This window comes from Dasypus novemcinctus, chromosome X, assembly GCF_030445035.2.
Source record: "Dasypus novemcinctus isolate mDasNov1 chromosome X, mDasNov1.1.hap2, whole genome shotgun sequence".
NCBI lineage: Eukaryota > Metazoa > Chordata > Mammalia > Cingulata > Dasypodidae > Dasypus > Dasypus novemcinctus.
The window spans coordinates 43,600,799-43,617,011 of NC_080704.1; the positions used below are offsets into that span (position 1 = coordinate 43,600,799).

The 16,213-nt window shown below is 38.0% G+C and overlaps 1 protein-coding gene across 2 annotated transcripts in view; it reads left to right on the top strand.

Annotated features, from left to right (window-relative positions):
* Positions 1 to 16,213, top strand: part of SYTL5 (synaptotagmin like 5) — a 287,943-nt gene that overhangs the window by 259,148 nt on the left and 12,582 nt on the right. For both annotated transcript variants that reach the window (XM_058292189.2, XM_058292188.2), the window contains exons 10-14: positions 5,286 to 5,378; positions 5,996 to 6,061; positions 8,622 to 8,800; positions 10,492 to 10,591; positions 12,661 to 12,822. In XM_058292189.2, the coding sequence (XP_058148172.1) occupies positions 5,286 to 5,378; positions 5,996 to 6,061; positions 8,622 to 8,800; positions 10,492 to 10,591; positions 12,661 to 12,822 (600 nt within the window). The remainder of the gene's footprint in view (positions 1 to 5,285; positions 5,379 to 5,995; positions 6,062 to 8,621; positions 8,801 to 10,491; positions 10,592 to 12,660; positions 12,823 to 16,213) is intronic.

A 16,213-nucleotide genomic window follows, 5' to 3' on the forward strand; every position in this document is an offset into this window, starting at 1 on the left:
GTGTGCCAACACAATTGTCAACTTAGATTAAATATACTAATTCCTAGAAAGACACACATTACCAAAATTGACTCAAGAAATAATAGAAACTCATAGTACACCTATAAGAAGTAGATATTGATGTACTTACCAAATCCAATGGATGTGTCATGATGATGGGAACGAGTGTTGTTGGGGGGGGAGAGGGGGGGTGGGGGGGTGGGGTTGAATGGGACCTCACATATATATTTTTAATGTAATATTATTACAAAGTCAATAAAAAAAAAAAGAAGTAGATATTGAGTTAGTAATTTAAAATCGTCCCCAAAGAAAAGTAAAGATCCAGATGGCCTGGATGATGAGTTCTATCAAATAGAAACAGAATGGGCATCACAATCCCAAAATCCTCATGACTGGGGGATGAACAATGGACTAAAGTAGACTTATTATTATTCTAGCAATGGAAGAACTTGTATCATTGAAATAAAGGGAGTGACCACCAGGGGTTTTGAGGGGAAGGAGAAGGAAGAATAGGTGTGATATGGGGGCATTTTGGGGACATTGGAATTGTCCTGCATGACGTTGCAATGATGGATACAGGCCCTTATATATTTTGTCATAACCTACAAAATTGTACAGGACAGAGTGTAAACTATAATGTAAACTATATTCCATGGTTAGTAGCAATGCTTCAATATGTGTTCATCAGTCATAACAAATGTACCACACTAATTGAGGGATGTTGTTAATGTGGGAAAGTGAGGGAGAGGGAGGGGGTGGGGCATATGGAAATCCCCTATATTTTTTTTTTTTTTTTTTTTGTAACATTTATGTAATCTAAAGCTTCTTTAAAGATAATTTTTTTTAAAAAGAAAAGGAAAAAAAAAGCCAATTATCAAATTTGTTTGGAAGGGTAAGTGATCCAGAATAGCCGAAGACACCTTGAAAAATAAGAAAGAAGTCAAAGGACTCATACTTCTGACTTTAAAGTATATTTCAAAGGTACAGTAGTCAAAACAACATAGTACTGGCATAAAGATAGATATATTGACCAATGGAATCGAAGTGAGAGTTCAGAAATAGACGCTCACATCTATGGCCAATTAATATTTGACAAGGCAACCATATCCACTCAACTGGGACAGAGTAGTCTCTACAACACATGGTGATAGATATCCACATCCAAAAGAATGCAAGAGGAAGCCTACCTCAAATCTTATACAAAACTTAATTCAAAATGGATCAAAGACCTAAATACAGGAGCAGGACCACAAAACTCCTAGAAGAAAATGTAGGGAACATCTTCAAGATCTTGTGTTAAGCAATGGTTTCCTTAGACTTTATACCCAAAACATGAAAAATGAAAGAAAAAATAGATAAATGGGCCCTACTCAAAATTAAAGTATTTTTGTCCTTCAAAGATCTTTGTTAAGAAAGTGAAAAGGCAGCCCACACAATTGGAGAAAATATTTGGAAACCATATATCTAATATATAAATATATAAAGAAATATATAAATATATAAAGAAATCCTGCATGTCAATAATAAAAAGACAACCAATTTTTCAACCAAAATTGAATAAACATTTTTCCAAAGAGGAAATATAAATGGCTAAAAGGCACATGACAATGTGCTCAAAATCATTAACTATTAGGGATATGCAAATCAGAACCAGAATGATATATCATTTCACTACTAATAGTATGGCCACTATTTTAAAAATAGAAAACTACAAGTGTTAGAGAAGATGTGGAAAAGAGGAACACTCATTCACTACTGGAGGGAATATAAAATGGTGCAACCACTGTGGAAGACATTGGTATTTTCTCAGGAAGCTAAGTATAGAATTACTATATGATCCGGCAATCCCCCTACTGGGTATATATCCAGAAAAACTGAAAGTAGGAAAGCAAACTGACATTTGCACACTGATGTTCATAGTGGTATTATTCATAATTGCCCAAAAATCAAAGCAAACAAATTGTCCATCCACCATTGAATAGATAAACAAAATGTGATATATACATACAATGGAATATTATGTAACTGTAAGAAGGAATGAAGTCCTGATGCATGTGACAACATGGATGAGCCTTGAGGACGTTACGTTGAATGATAGAAGCCAGGCACAGAAGGACAAATATTGAAATATTGTATGAGCTCACTAATATGAACTAATTACAATAAGCAAACTTATAGTGTTAGAATCTAGAATTTAGGTCACCAGGTGATAGAATGGGGGTAGAGAAGGGGAGCTGATGCTTAATTTGAATTTGTGCAGAATTTCTAATTAGTTTGTAAATGTTTGGAAATAGAGAGAAATGATTGTAGCACATTATTGTGAGTATAAGTAACAGTGCTGAATTATCTGTGTAAAAGTGGTTGAAAGGGGAAGTTTCAGGTTGTATATATTACTAGAAAGAAAGCTGAAGGATAAAATATGGGATTGTATATCAGCAGTGAAACCTGTTGTGGACGATGACTGTGGTTAATAGAACAAATATAAGAATGTTCTTTCATTAAGTACAACAATTGAAAAAAACTTAAATGAGAGTTAGAATTTCATTGTTTATCAGATATGTTTGAATATATATATATATTTTAAAAGGTAAAAATAAAGAAATTCAAGATGCATAGTAGAAAATATAGGTAGATATCTTTTAGTCCTTGAAGTATAAGGATTTCTTAAAAAATAAAATGTACTAAATATGAAAGGAAATGGTGATAAATTTACCATATTAAAATTCTTTGTTTACCAAAGGACATCTTAAAAGAAGTAAAAAAAACAAGTTATGAACAGGTAGAAATATTTGCAATGCATACAATCTTCAAAACCTTGATTTCAAGAATATATAAACAATTTCAACAAAACCATTAGGAAAGCACAAAAAAAAACTTCAATAGAAAAAAGAGACAAGACATGTTTCCTTTTACAAAAAAGGAAACTGAAATACTATTTTTTTTTAAATCTAACATTATCAATATTTGAGGAGCATATGATTCCACAGAATCTCTTATGTATTCTTGGTGGGAGTGTAAATTGGAGCAACTTTGGAGAAGTTTAGCACTGTCTCATAAAAATGAGTATATACTTACCCTACCATCCAACAATTCCACACCTATGTATATACCAAAGAGAAATGTTGCTACATGTATTTCTGTAAAACCATATATAATTACAGAACTTGGAATTAATCTAAATGGTCATTGAAAGAGAGTGGAAGAATAAACTCTGGAATACACACAATGGAATATTATATGACAGTTAAAAATAAATTAACTGGAGTGACACACAATAACATGGATGATGCTTAGCAATATAATACCAAGTGAAAAAAAGTCCCAGAAGATTACATACATCCTGCCACTCTTTTAATAAAACCAAATATGGAAACATAGTAAAATTTAAGGATACATATAGATAGGATTAAAATATATTTAAAGGAGATCAAGGGAATGATAAAGTACATGGGATGGAAGTGACATTACATGTGCTGAAGGATGGACTGGGAGAAGAACACATGAGTATTCTTACATTATTGTTAAGGTCCAATCTTTTAGGTTGGGTTGGGTGCATGGATGTTTATTGTAGTATTACAAATGAATGAATGAATGAATGAATGAATAAATGAATGAATGAATGAGAGGCATGGACCAAGAATGAAGTGTGTCAAGAGTCAAGGATTTTGATTAATCTAATATTATGAATTGAGATCCATCAAAAAATGTCAATACGTAAAAATCTATTGTATTTCTATAGATCCACACCAATCTGTTCAAATGTTGAACTAAAAAGTAACATACACTCTTTCCTAGTCCATTCAGTGGGCTATGGCAGGATATACAATGTGCTGCATCTGTCCCTGCAATACCATTAAGGACAATGCTGTGTAGCAATGCTCCAAAATGTATTCATCAAATGTAATGAATGTACCGCACTAATGAAAGAGGTTGTCGATGTGTGAGGAGTGGGGAGTGTGGGGAGTGGAGTATATGGGAACCTCTTATATTTTTTAATATAACATTCTGTATGACCTATGTATCTTTTTTAAAAAAGATAATAAAAAAGAGAAAAGATAACATGCAAATCTAATAAAAGATGTGCATGATCTCTGTATTTAAAATTATAAAACTGTAGTGAAAGACATTAAATAAGATCAAAATATATATCATGGTTTACCATGTCAAAAGGGCATTCATGAAACTTGACAAACAGATTCTGAATTTAGCAGAAAATTCAAGGGACTAAAGATGGCTAAAACTCTCTAATGTTAATGGGGGAGAACCTACATTTGTCATTTACATGTATCCATATTTCTTGAAGTATAAAATTTTACTATAAAAATGTTATTAACAAAAAAAACCTACTTTCATCATGACAGAGAAAAGAAGTGGGGGAAATGAATCTGGGGTTTTGGACAAGTGGCCTGTGTCTGAAATAGTTTATTTTATTGGAGAGACATTTGAGATATAGTGCCCCTTGGCATTCTAAACATAGATATAGATGTAGACATAGACATGGTTTTGGGACTTCAGTTTATGTCTCCAAAATAAAATAAAATAAATTAATAGCAATTCCCTTGACCAAAGTCAGTCACTTTAGAGATCAGGAAGATGGCAATTGAATCCAGGTCTATTTGATTCCAAAGTTCATGTTCTTTCCACAAAATAAGCATCATTAGAAAGAAAACCCAGCCCTCTAACCCCACCACCTGCCCTCTGTTCTGATAGCATAAACTAGATTGACTGGAGGGGAAAGGATTAAAACCTAGGAATAGGGTGATTTCTAGATTTTTTAAGATTTATTTTATTTATTCCCCTACCCACTTGCCGCTTTTGCTCACCGCCTGCTTTCTGTCCATTTGCTGCATGTTCTTCTGGTCTGCTTGTCTTTTCTTCTCATCATCTCTTTAGGAGGCTCCAGGGACCGATCCTAGGACCTTCCAATGTGGGAGAGAGGCACTCAATTGTTTTAACTACCTCTGCTCCCTGATTTATTGTGTCTCTCATTGTCCTTCCTTTGTCTTTTTTTTTTTTGCTACGTCATCTTGTTGCATCATCTTGCAGCGCGAGCCAGCTCACCACAGCACGGGCCAGCTTGCCTTCACCAGGAGGCCCCAGAAACTGAACCCAGGACCCCCCGTATGGTAGATGGGAGCCTAATTGCTTGAGCCACATCTTCTTCCCAATTTCTAGATATTTTTATCTGATTTTCAGGTATCTAGGAAAGAACGTGGTTTTTAAAGTAAAAAGAATTTCTATGAAAGAAATAAACTGAAGCACTGATTTTTCCCCTCATTTTTTAGGACTCCTTGGAAGAGTCTGAAGAAGGCATTGATGACTTAGTGTCCTCCCGGTTTTCTGCAAACACTCACAGTCTAGCAAGTGGCTTGTCAACCGTAAGCAGTTCTCTAGCACATGCTGCAAGTTCCTTCTTTCTGTTGTTGATTTTCTGTGCATTTCTAAAAAAAAAAAAAAGGTATGAATATGGTTGGAAAAAATGTGTGGCAATGAATTCAAAATTGTTACCAAGCTCCTGCTTGCCCTTTGCCCGCAGATTACTTTTCTGTTTCCCTTTGTGTGGGCTTTTCCTAAGACTCATGATCCCTTCCCTCTCCCACCACAGCCCTTGCCCAGGGTTTAAAATCTCTGTATTCCCTAGTTCAGATTCTTGTCACCTCAAGCCTATAAACTATTTCAATTATTTGCTGACGAATTTCCCTGCCACCAATCCCTCAACTCCTCCGCCATCCTCTATACTGCTGTGGCTCATTTTCCTAAAACACATATCCAATCAGGTTTCTCTCCCACTCAAAAACCGTCCATAGCTTCTCACTGCGTAAAGAATAATCTGTACTCTTTAGGTTAACATTTAAGGGCTTCCTTGAGAAGAAGGCTTTAGGAGCCCCTGTGTCTTTGCTCTCATCTGTGTGTCTGTAAATCTTTTTCTTTGCTTCTCTGATTTCTGTCACTCTAATACCCTCTTTCTTTTGACCTCTGGGCAACTTCCTTAAAGAATTCTCAAGCAGGCTCTGACAGGAAGTGGACCTACCTAAATGTGCCTGATGCTGACTCAGACACTGTGAGTTTTCAAGCTTTCCTTTCTTTTCTTTCCAAACATGTTTCATGACTTTCATGATTTGGGAAATAAGATTAAGTGGCAATTCTTCCAGCCTTGTCTTTTTCTGACTCATATACAATTAGCCAGAGGTTCTCTTTTAAAAGATTAATGAGATTATCAGAATCTGGGTACCATAGTCCAAAGAGAGAACATTCATTAAACATGAGAATCTGTGCAGTCAGGAAGACACAATGGTCTAAATGATTTACCAATAGAAGACAACTTTGGATTAAGCATCTCTGCTTTTTATATCACAGCTTTGGCTTGGATAAGAGTGTAAAGTTTGGTTAGTAACAAAACTGCCATGATTACCTTAACTTTTTTCAAGATTCAGCATTTGTGGATTCCTAAATGTCTTCCTGACAATAGGGACCCCCTGGTTACAGAGGACCAACCCTCTTTGGAGATGTGGCTACAGAGGGATGAAGTGTAGACACAAGTCAGTAAGACAAGGAGATGTGAGGTATGATAGGGAGGATATCAGGTGAGGAAGATGGAGATCTTTAAGTATTGGAACTACCAACAATTTCTAGGAGCCAGGGTTTTTTCTTATGTTACATGAAAGGGTTGAACCTTTTTTCTTGAAGCCCTTGATATTCAAAGCATGGTCCATGACCTAGCAACATTACATCACCTGGGACAGACTGCAAGCCTTTCTCGGTTCACAATGCCCTAGTGTCTCCGTAATTTTTTCACAGCACTCCTAGGCCAAAGGTAATGCCTGAATAGTCCATTTATTAAGTAGTTAGTTTCGAACAATTTAATAAGCACTTATATCCTAACAACTTAGTAGCCATTTGAACAAAATAATGCACGTAAAATGAAAGAAAAGTAATATTTTATTCCATTCCTAAATAACCCTTGTTACTTACAAATAGGATGTTGTGCACCTGTTGGGCCCTGCACAACTTCTCAAACCTTGGAATCTGATTGGACACCACCACACTCGTTTTCTATTCCACATGGACTTTTGTGCAGTACTTGCTTTTCCTTACCCAGCTTCACATTTCATAGGACTTCATTGAAAAGAAGTGCAGTTTGATATTGACACTGTGAATTATTAGCAAGTAGTTTGCATGGTGTCTAATAGGTATTGCTGTGATTCCCTTGGCAATTTAAAATATCCTATAATACCCCTGTGAGTTCACTGTGGTACCCTAGGGTGCCTTGGCTCAGGGAACGGTGGAAACTGTGAAACTGGGCATTTGTTAGATACTCAGAATCTCACCCTGTACTCCAGACTAACTAAACCAGGATCTTCATTTTGACAAAATCCCAAGTGATTAGTATGCAGTTAAAGGTTAACAGGCTCTTCTCAGCACCACCTCCTCACATGAACAGTCTGTTGCTTTGCTTTAGGAACAGGACAAATAGGTCACTCATTGGCTCTCTTTAAGCTGAATCTTTATTCCAAATAATTATGGAATCCTTGATTTACCCTTGGTTTAGGCTTAGAAGAGATACTAGTCACATCATCCACATCCTGCTCTTTCATGACGCTTTACTCTGACTAATTGGAGGAAGTTTTTGGAAAAAAAAAGAAAAGAAAAAGTGGAAAGTCTAAGCTCCCTTTATATTCACCATAGTCCTTACCTCCCCCCCTCAACAGTGGTTTACAAAACAGAGGTTTTGAAACTACTGGGCCATTCTTGAGTGCCATACAGGTGGTCTTTTGTGGCTGTCATGTTGCTAAGATACTGAGTTCATTTCTGGAACTAGAGGATAATTTTGTTACATCTAATTTAAACTGTTTCCTATCATTAGTGTCTCATCAAAACCTTCATTCCTCCTTGTAGATGGGGACTGTTTTTTTTATTAAAAAAAAACAACAACACAAAACTTTATTTTATTTATTCGTTGGTGTTACTTTATTGTTTAGCATTGTATTTTGTGGGTTGCTACTTTACTGAGGTCTACAAAGCCGTGGTCTTGGATTACCCATGTGGCCCTCTTGGCTTCTCAACTATGGAATCGAAGCACCTGTGGGTATATGACACTCTCCTGGCATGCCCTGATTAAAGCTGCAACTATGGCTCCCCTGAAACGGATGGGATACTCTCTGCAGGGCTCAGGGAGAGGGATGTGTGGTTTCTGCTAGCATAGAATATGAGATGAGCTTTACTTTGTCCTGATCCATGCATTCTAGACCTTGAGTCTACCAGTGAAAACAAAAAACTGCAGGGATAGGGACAGAGGGTAGGACAGGAAATGCCTCAGAAACCCTGGGCTCATTAGATATGAATAAACAAAGAATATTCATTAACCCAAAAAGGCAATGCTTCCCCTCTCAACAAGTTTCCTGCTTCCTTACTAATGGCCCTAGATCTGTGGTCTTTTCTCAGGCATGGATTTTTATATAACACTGGCAAAAAAACAGTACTGACTTCTGCTTTCTTCCTTCATCGTAGACTGCTCTGCTCATTTTTAAAAATAAGGATTGTAATAGAATGAAGGGGAATGGGTTCTGTGAAGAGATCATTAGAACAAAACTATGGGCCTCTTTTCATCTTATTTATTCCAGACCAGCCTTAACAGCATGATGAGTGTTTACAGTGAAACAGGAGACTATGGCAATGTGAAGGTCAGTGGTGAAATCCTTCTCCATATCAGCTATTGCTACAAAACTGGAGGGCTCTACATTTTTGTGAAGAACTGCAGAAATTTGGCCATAGGAGATGAAAAGAAACAGAGGACAGATGCGTAAGCACACAGCTTGCTCCTTGGACTTTTTCAGTCACTGCATTCTTTTTTGTCTGTGTGTGTGTGTGTGTTTCTTTTGCAAAAGAGCCTTCTCAGCAGGTTCATGGTCACACTCCTCTAGTGACACTTCTAAATACTCACTGAAGTGCATGCGTAATTGTTGTGTCTGTGGTTACCTGATATTTAAAAAACTATTACTCAACATGATTCAGGACTGACTTGTTTGCAGTTTACACAGAGGCATCTCTTTGAGGTAGAAGGCTGACGTCTTGACACATCTCAGAATATACAAGAATATCCTGTTAGACTCACAGGACTCCACATACAGTTGTAATCAGGAAAGGAAAAAGGTGCATGGGGTGAAGTCCTGAAGAAACTGGGTGCAAGTTTCTAGGAGTCCTCTCCAATGGAGTCATACAGGATGCCCTTAATTCCTCCAGCAGTGAATTGTAACAATATATGTGGAGAATCGTCTATGAGGAAAGCTCATTAGAGACTCAGCACCCAGGGATTTTATTTAGGGCTGGTTACATAGGCAGCCTCTCCCTAGCATGTACCAAAGCTAAGTTCCAGTCTCCCATAAGGAAAGCAGGTGTTCATCATAAGCCCTATTGTTTGTAAAATACATATATGTATATATTTTACATATGTAATACATATAGATTGTATTTTAGATCACTGTAACACTTTTATAAGTTCAGGGGATGATGGAACCCTCCCAAAATCCAAGTTCCCAGATGCCAGCCAAGGGCCAACCTTTTAAGCAGGACTTTTAAAGGATAGTAGTCTCAGGCCTACTATGTTAACTCTTCTCTGCACAATAGATGACCCAGTACCAATCAACTCAGTGAAGCTGGTTCCAAGTGTCCTAAGACAGGCAGATAAATGGATTCTAGATTCTGAGTATAGGTTGGGCAACCTGTTTCCCTCTCAAATTTTAAGAGGGCTTCAGTACCAATACAAACATTTAGACTATCATGGAAATAGGTCATCTAAAGCCTTGGCAGATGTGCTTCAAGATTCTGGTAGTATCTTGTACATTTCTGCATCTACAAGGATGCCTGCCCTCTGCTCCAAGAGGCTACTGGGACAGTTCAACACAGACTTTGGGATAGAATTACTATTTGAGAGGCCAGGTTGTTATTTTCTATTTATTCTTTTTCACTATTGTCCTTCATTTGTCCATTGTCATTTACCCTACTCTCTGACATCAGAAGCAGGACTAGGAGTGGAGAGGATCATAACTCCCCCAAATTTTGTGAAACCATTGATGACAATAAATTACATTTATTGAATATGTGTAATATGTCAGTTCTTTTCATGTATCAACTAACTTGATCCTCACAACCCCATGAGTTAGATACTATTATGATCCCAATTATCCAAATGAGGACACTGAGGCACAGCGAAGTTGTTAAGTTCTTGAGGTCACCAAAACCAGTGAGTCACAGAGTGATTCAAACCTGTTGGCTTGACTCCATACTCTTTCCAATTATGCTTTACTGCTTCTCTCTAATGGAAGGCCAGAGTTATATTTTAAAGTGCCTTTATACAGACTATATTCTTTTTGGCTCTGTGTCTCATGTTCACTGGCTCATTGCCTTTACCTCTTTAAATCACTGAAATCTCCTAGCATTTCTTTCAAAGAAGATGTTTTCCATTGATCGGTTTCATCTTTTTGTCTTTTACAGTTATGTCAAGTCCTATCTTCTTCCTGACAAGTCCCGAAACAATAAACGCAAGACCAGAATCAGAACAGGTACCAATCCAGAATTCAACGAAACACTAAAGGTAAACCAATACTCTCTCATAGTAACCCATGCCAAGCATGTGATAGTGTTCAAAAGCACATTGTTTTAAAAATAACTACTGATAATCTTTTATTTGTATGTCAAGGCATGTCTATGTTTTATAAAACTGTAGACTTTGAATAAATTATTCCAATGCCCTTGGCTTTCCTAACAGTGTTTGGAAAGGAAAATATGCAAAGTCATAGTTACTCTTTATTCTTTTCTTCTGCTGCTGAAGTTGTACCTTAAGTAGAGAAGAAAATTATATCCTGGCTGATATATCTTGTCAATAAGTATATCTTGCCCTTGGGGAAACTGCTTTTTCTATGCCCTTTAAAGAAGTCCATCACAGTTTTGACACTAATGTAGTGGGTCACCTTCGACACATTTACTGTCCTACTAACACAGCATGGATCTTGCTATTTCTTGTTAGGCCTTCAGAATACAGCCAAATTTAGGTGTGTGGCTAATAGTGTATAATTGAATAATGGAGATGCAGGGTTAAATTTGAGAAATCTCAGAGAGATAAAATATGCATTACTTTTCCCAACAGGCTTCCATGTAACCACACTTTCTCTTGCCCAGAACCAAATTAGCCTGATAGAAAAAATCCGGGAAAACTGGCATGTAGAAGTTATTGCCAATCCTAGGGAAATTTATGGACCTTGTTCCCAGAATTAATGGTGTCAGAGTCCACCATAGTAGGAAGTTGGTGAGGGCAGAGACCCATGAGCCTACATGTGTAAGTGGGGCTATGTGTGGAAGTAGGAACCAATGTGAAAACAGATAGAACTGACAATGAACAAATATAGGTAGACAGTAAAACAGGGGAGCAACGATGATTCCAAGCAGAAAAAATAAACTCAGTGACAGGGCAAATACAAGAAGCAGAGAGCCAAGGTTAATCATGCCATAAACAGTGGAGACAAATGTAGACACAAATCCAAGCTTAGGAATCAGTTGGCATGAAGTACATTCCAAATGGTGATTGCACAGAATAAGCAGGTTTGAGGGTGTGCAGGCATGTGGTCCTGGATAATATTCTCCTGAAAAGGAAAGCGCTACTACAGCTCTTTTTGTTCAACTTACATATCCATCTTTCCACCTCTGCACTTAAAGCTGTGCTTTATGAAGATGGGTATTTGCAAAGTTCTCACTGTCAATACTTTTCTGGATTTTGTGGTTCTCACTATGAAAATGGGAGGAGAGGGAGCAGATGCTAGAGGTGAGGGGACAGGAGTGCTGGGGTAATAGAAGGATGCCTGTGTCCCAGAGAGGCAGGGAAGAAAAGAGGAAGCAAATGGGGAGAGAGTGGAAAAAAGAAAATGGGTTATTTGCTTGATGATTAGATGGATGTAGAGAAGCAAGTTAAGGAGCTAAATTGAGGAGCAAGCTTCCATCACCTCTAGAAAGATACATAAGACATGAATGCCTCTTTTTCCCAAGGCATTGTAAGGAGGCTAAAGTTTCCTTGGGGAAAAAAAAACTACATCTAAATTTCCCCCAACAAGTTTGGTTAATAAATTGTTTTCTCCATACTATGCAATTATTTTAACTGTTGTAGAAGACAAGGGAAAAAGTTTACAATATATTTAGTTATAAACCAGATGATTAAGCTATATATTGTAAATCCCATTTTTAAAATACCTTGTGTGCACAGTAAAAATGGGAAATGTATTTTTAAAATAAGACAGAGAAATTGGAGAATTGGTAGGTTAAACCTTGAGCTTCTAAAATAGATGTGGAAAACATAACAAGACAAGTGAAAAACAGGAGAAAACGAAAAGACAGCATGCTTCATCATCTAACACCTTTTATACAGTAACTGCAGTTATCACTCCCTGCCCCTCCCAAAAGTGAATTTATGTATCTTTTGGTGCTAGGGCTCGCAAAAAAATGAGTTATTGGAATAGATCCTCAGTAGTAGAGGAAACAAAGTCTTCTTAGTGTATGTATTGTTCATATTATTGATGAATATCATCTGAAAGATGGTGGAAGTAAATTCCAACCTGCCCTGCAATTACACAGAGCCCAGTTGTGCAGTGTGATGTTGTAAATCTCATTCTGCAGTATACCATCAGCCATACCCAGCTGGAAACGAGAACGCTGCAGCTCTCAGTTTGGCATTATGATCGATTTGGACGGAACAGTTTCCTCGGAGAGGTGGAGATTCCTTTTGACTCATGGAACTTTGAAAATCCAAATGACGAATGGTTTGTGCTTCAGCCCAAGGTAGGAAATCCTTCTGGATTAGTCAAATAGTTATGCAATGGGACAAATTATGAGCTAACTTGATGTCACAGGCCTTAATGCAAATTACTTATTTCCCTAGGCTTGGTCCCCACAGGACTGCTGTGAGGTTCCAATAAGCATTCTATGGGAGGCTCCCAGCTCTGTATCAGGCATACTGTAACCTCTCAGTCAATGCTAACCATCACTTCTGTTACTTAGGAGTCCTTGTGTTGCAAGTGACAGAAATCCCAGCCCATATTGCTTAAGCAATAAAGGGAATATGGGAATTCCTTATACTTTTTGTGTAACATTTATGTAATCTAAAGCTACACTAAAATTATTTTAAAAATTAATTTAAAAAATGGAAACAAGAAAGTTATAATCATTCCACCAAAACAAAAATTTAAGTGGAGGTGAAATTTTATATTTTCTCACTTCCATTGCTTTATGAGTTAACCGTTTAATGCAATAATAATGATTATCAGGCACTGTGTGTTTATAACATGTAAAAGACATTGGATAAAAACAAGAATGCAAGGGAAGAAAGGGAAGATTTGGAAATATGCTGTTATAGTGTCCTTATGCACACATGAAGTGATTGAACATATTTAAGGATAGAATGAGATGATTACAGAAAAAGAAATAAAGGGAAACTGTTGGCCCCTGGTGACCAGTCATGGCTTGATTGAGAGGCACAAATCATGTCAAGGCCCTGGTGTCTCTTGGTCTCTCTTCTCTTGTGTGTGGGCCTCTTTTTCAGGACCCACACAGTGTTGGCCTCCCTAACTAGTTCCTGGAGTGCTCCTCTTGGACACTAATGGTCACAGCAGCCGTGACCCTCTATCCAGGGGAGGTGAGTGTTCCTTCTTCAACAATAGTTAAATCAAAGCCCTGGGCCTGGCTATCCCAATTTCAGTTGGGTTACTTTCCCACCCTGATCTAGAATATGGCCAGTGGACTGAGATACATTGCTTGGCTTAAGATGATAAGAATACATCCTGGTCTTGAAGGTGGTTTGCTCTATAGGAAATACAGGTACCATAGTACTAAAGGAATGGCGAGTGGATGCTGGGCAGCAAAATAAAACATGTCCCCCATATTAGCAGCAGCAGCAGCACCGTTGTTACCTCATTTAATGATTACAACAACTCTAAGAGGCAAGTATTATTATCCCCATTTTATAGATGAGGAGACTGAAACTCAGAGAAGTTTAATGTAACTTGCTTGTGTGGTGTTGTTACTGTTGACTTGCAACTTGGTGTAAATAACTCATGGAAAATATTTATAGAGGTATATTTGGGTCATGGGTAAAATTGACAACAAAATGCAATAAAAATTCATAAATAATACAACACAAGCCCATGACCAACATAAATGCAACAGATATGGGAAGTACAATATTAACAAAAAAATCTATTTCCCTGACAGAAAATATGGGAAATATTTGTTCATCATAAATCTCTTGGAATGAAAGTAAAAGTCTTATCATAAAGGATAGGATTACTATAATTTAGCAGTCTCCTATCAATTGCTTCCTTTTGTGTATAAAGAATGAGCATCATAGCAGCATACTTAGAAAATGCCCAAAGCATCATATCATACATACCATGCATGACACAAATGAAGGACATATAGCATGTATCTTAGTACATAAAACTAATTTATCATGAAGTTAACATTGAAGTACCTAGGGGCTACTTGGAAACCAGTTTGGGGGAAAAAGCACATGTTCCCATCTAGCTTCCTAGAAATGCTTGAGGGCTTATGTTGGGATGATATCTAAGCTCTCCCCATCCTTTCCCAGGCTAAAAACTTTCCAAGGTAATCATCACCATGTTGCCATTGGGTACTTCACTTTCTATCATGAGGGAGAAATATCTCTGGGTCTCTCTGAGTGCACTGAAGGTAGACATGTTCTGACTATGTTCAGTGTCTGTGAAGGATACTATCTGTGCTCTGCCAGATCCCATCAGATTCCTTTAATCTTGTCTATTAGGAGCTTTGCCTACAACAACCTCCTCCTGAGACCCTTTGGAGGCCTGCCCCCAGGCTACTGTAGCTTTTTTGCCCACACAGGCAGAGATCCAGAAGTTCCTGGGAATTTAGGTACCTTATCGTTACAAGACAACTCTTAGTCAACAGTTGATAGGTAGGTGAGTTTGAAAGTCCAATTCCCTTGCCAAGAGTAGGACAAACTCTCAGGAGTTACTTAGACTCCAGAGCTCCCCAGCAGAATCAGGCTGAAAATTCCCTCCATGGAACTTTGCCTGAGTTCACATATTGCTTGGCTTCCTCCTTATCCTGCTTCCCCCACCTCCCTCACTGGTCTTTCCTGGGAACACTTCCTTAATAAGTCACTTGCCTGGGATTTCTGTCCTCTGAGTCTAGTTCTGGGGAACCCAACATAAGGTAGTAATTCTAATTCCCATCATCTTCCTCTGCCAAGCTTCCTTTGACACATATGGGTGCCAAGGCTGCAGCTTCACACTTGCCTAGACACTGTGCCTTCCAACAGCAGGGAGGACAGATGCAAGGACATGCTCTGTAAGCTGCTTCCCATCTCATCAAGCTGAGCAGGACTCTGTGTGGCTGATTACCAGCCAGCTGTGTAAAGTGTCAATTCATTCTCAGTCTCCCATCCCAGTCTTTTCAATGCAAACGTCACTTTATTGGCTGCTACTGGAGTACAAGCAGCCCTGGAGACTGTTTCTAATAGATGATCCAGCTGAGGAAGTGAAGTGTGAGCTATAGGGACTGAATTCCCTAGTAAAGGGAAATCAGAATTAATAACGCTTAAACATTCAGAAACCTTCTGACATCCCTTTGCAGTGGGAATGCCAGAAAGACATAGTGCCTCATTGACTCTGCATTAGAGAGGGTCCCTGGATATCTATCTTTGTTTTTGCTAGGTCTTACAAGCCAGGGAAGAGGCTGGTGCAGACAAAGAAAGAACTTGAGATGCCAAATATACTGTAAAGTAGTTTCACAGTACAACTTTCATTTTAGTGCATGACGTGAGATTATTAGCGATACCGCATTATCCTTATGAAAGGCATGTTAGGTAGTTAGACAAGGATTTGTCCACATGAACTGTCTTTCATGCTTTCCCAAATGATGCCATTATTAAAAAAAAAAAAAAGGACCTTTGCAAAAGCAAGCTTTAAGTGGATTCCTAACGAAGCCTTCTTTTATTCTGCCTCCAGGCAGAGAGTCATTGTAAGCTCCTATAGAATTAGTACCTCGCTAAAAGGCTCTCTTTTGATTTGGCAGTTTTGGCAGGCTTTAGTCTAATTGATTATGTCTCCTTAGACCTGTAACTGCACAGGAGCTCTGTTTCTCTCTCAGGTGGAAAGTGGATCTCTCTCTATTCAGAATGCAGAAGACAGTATTT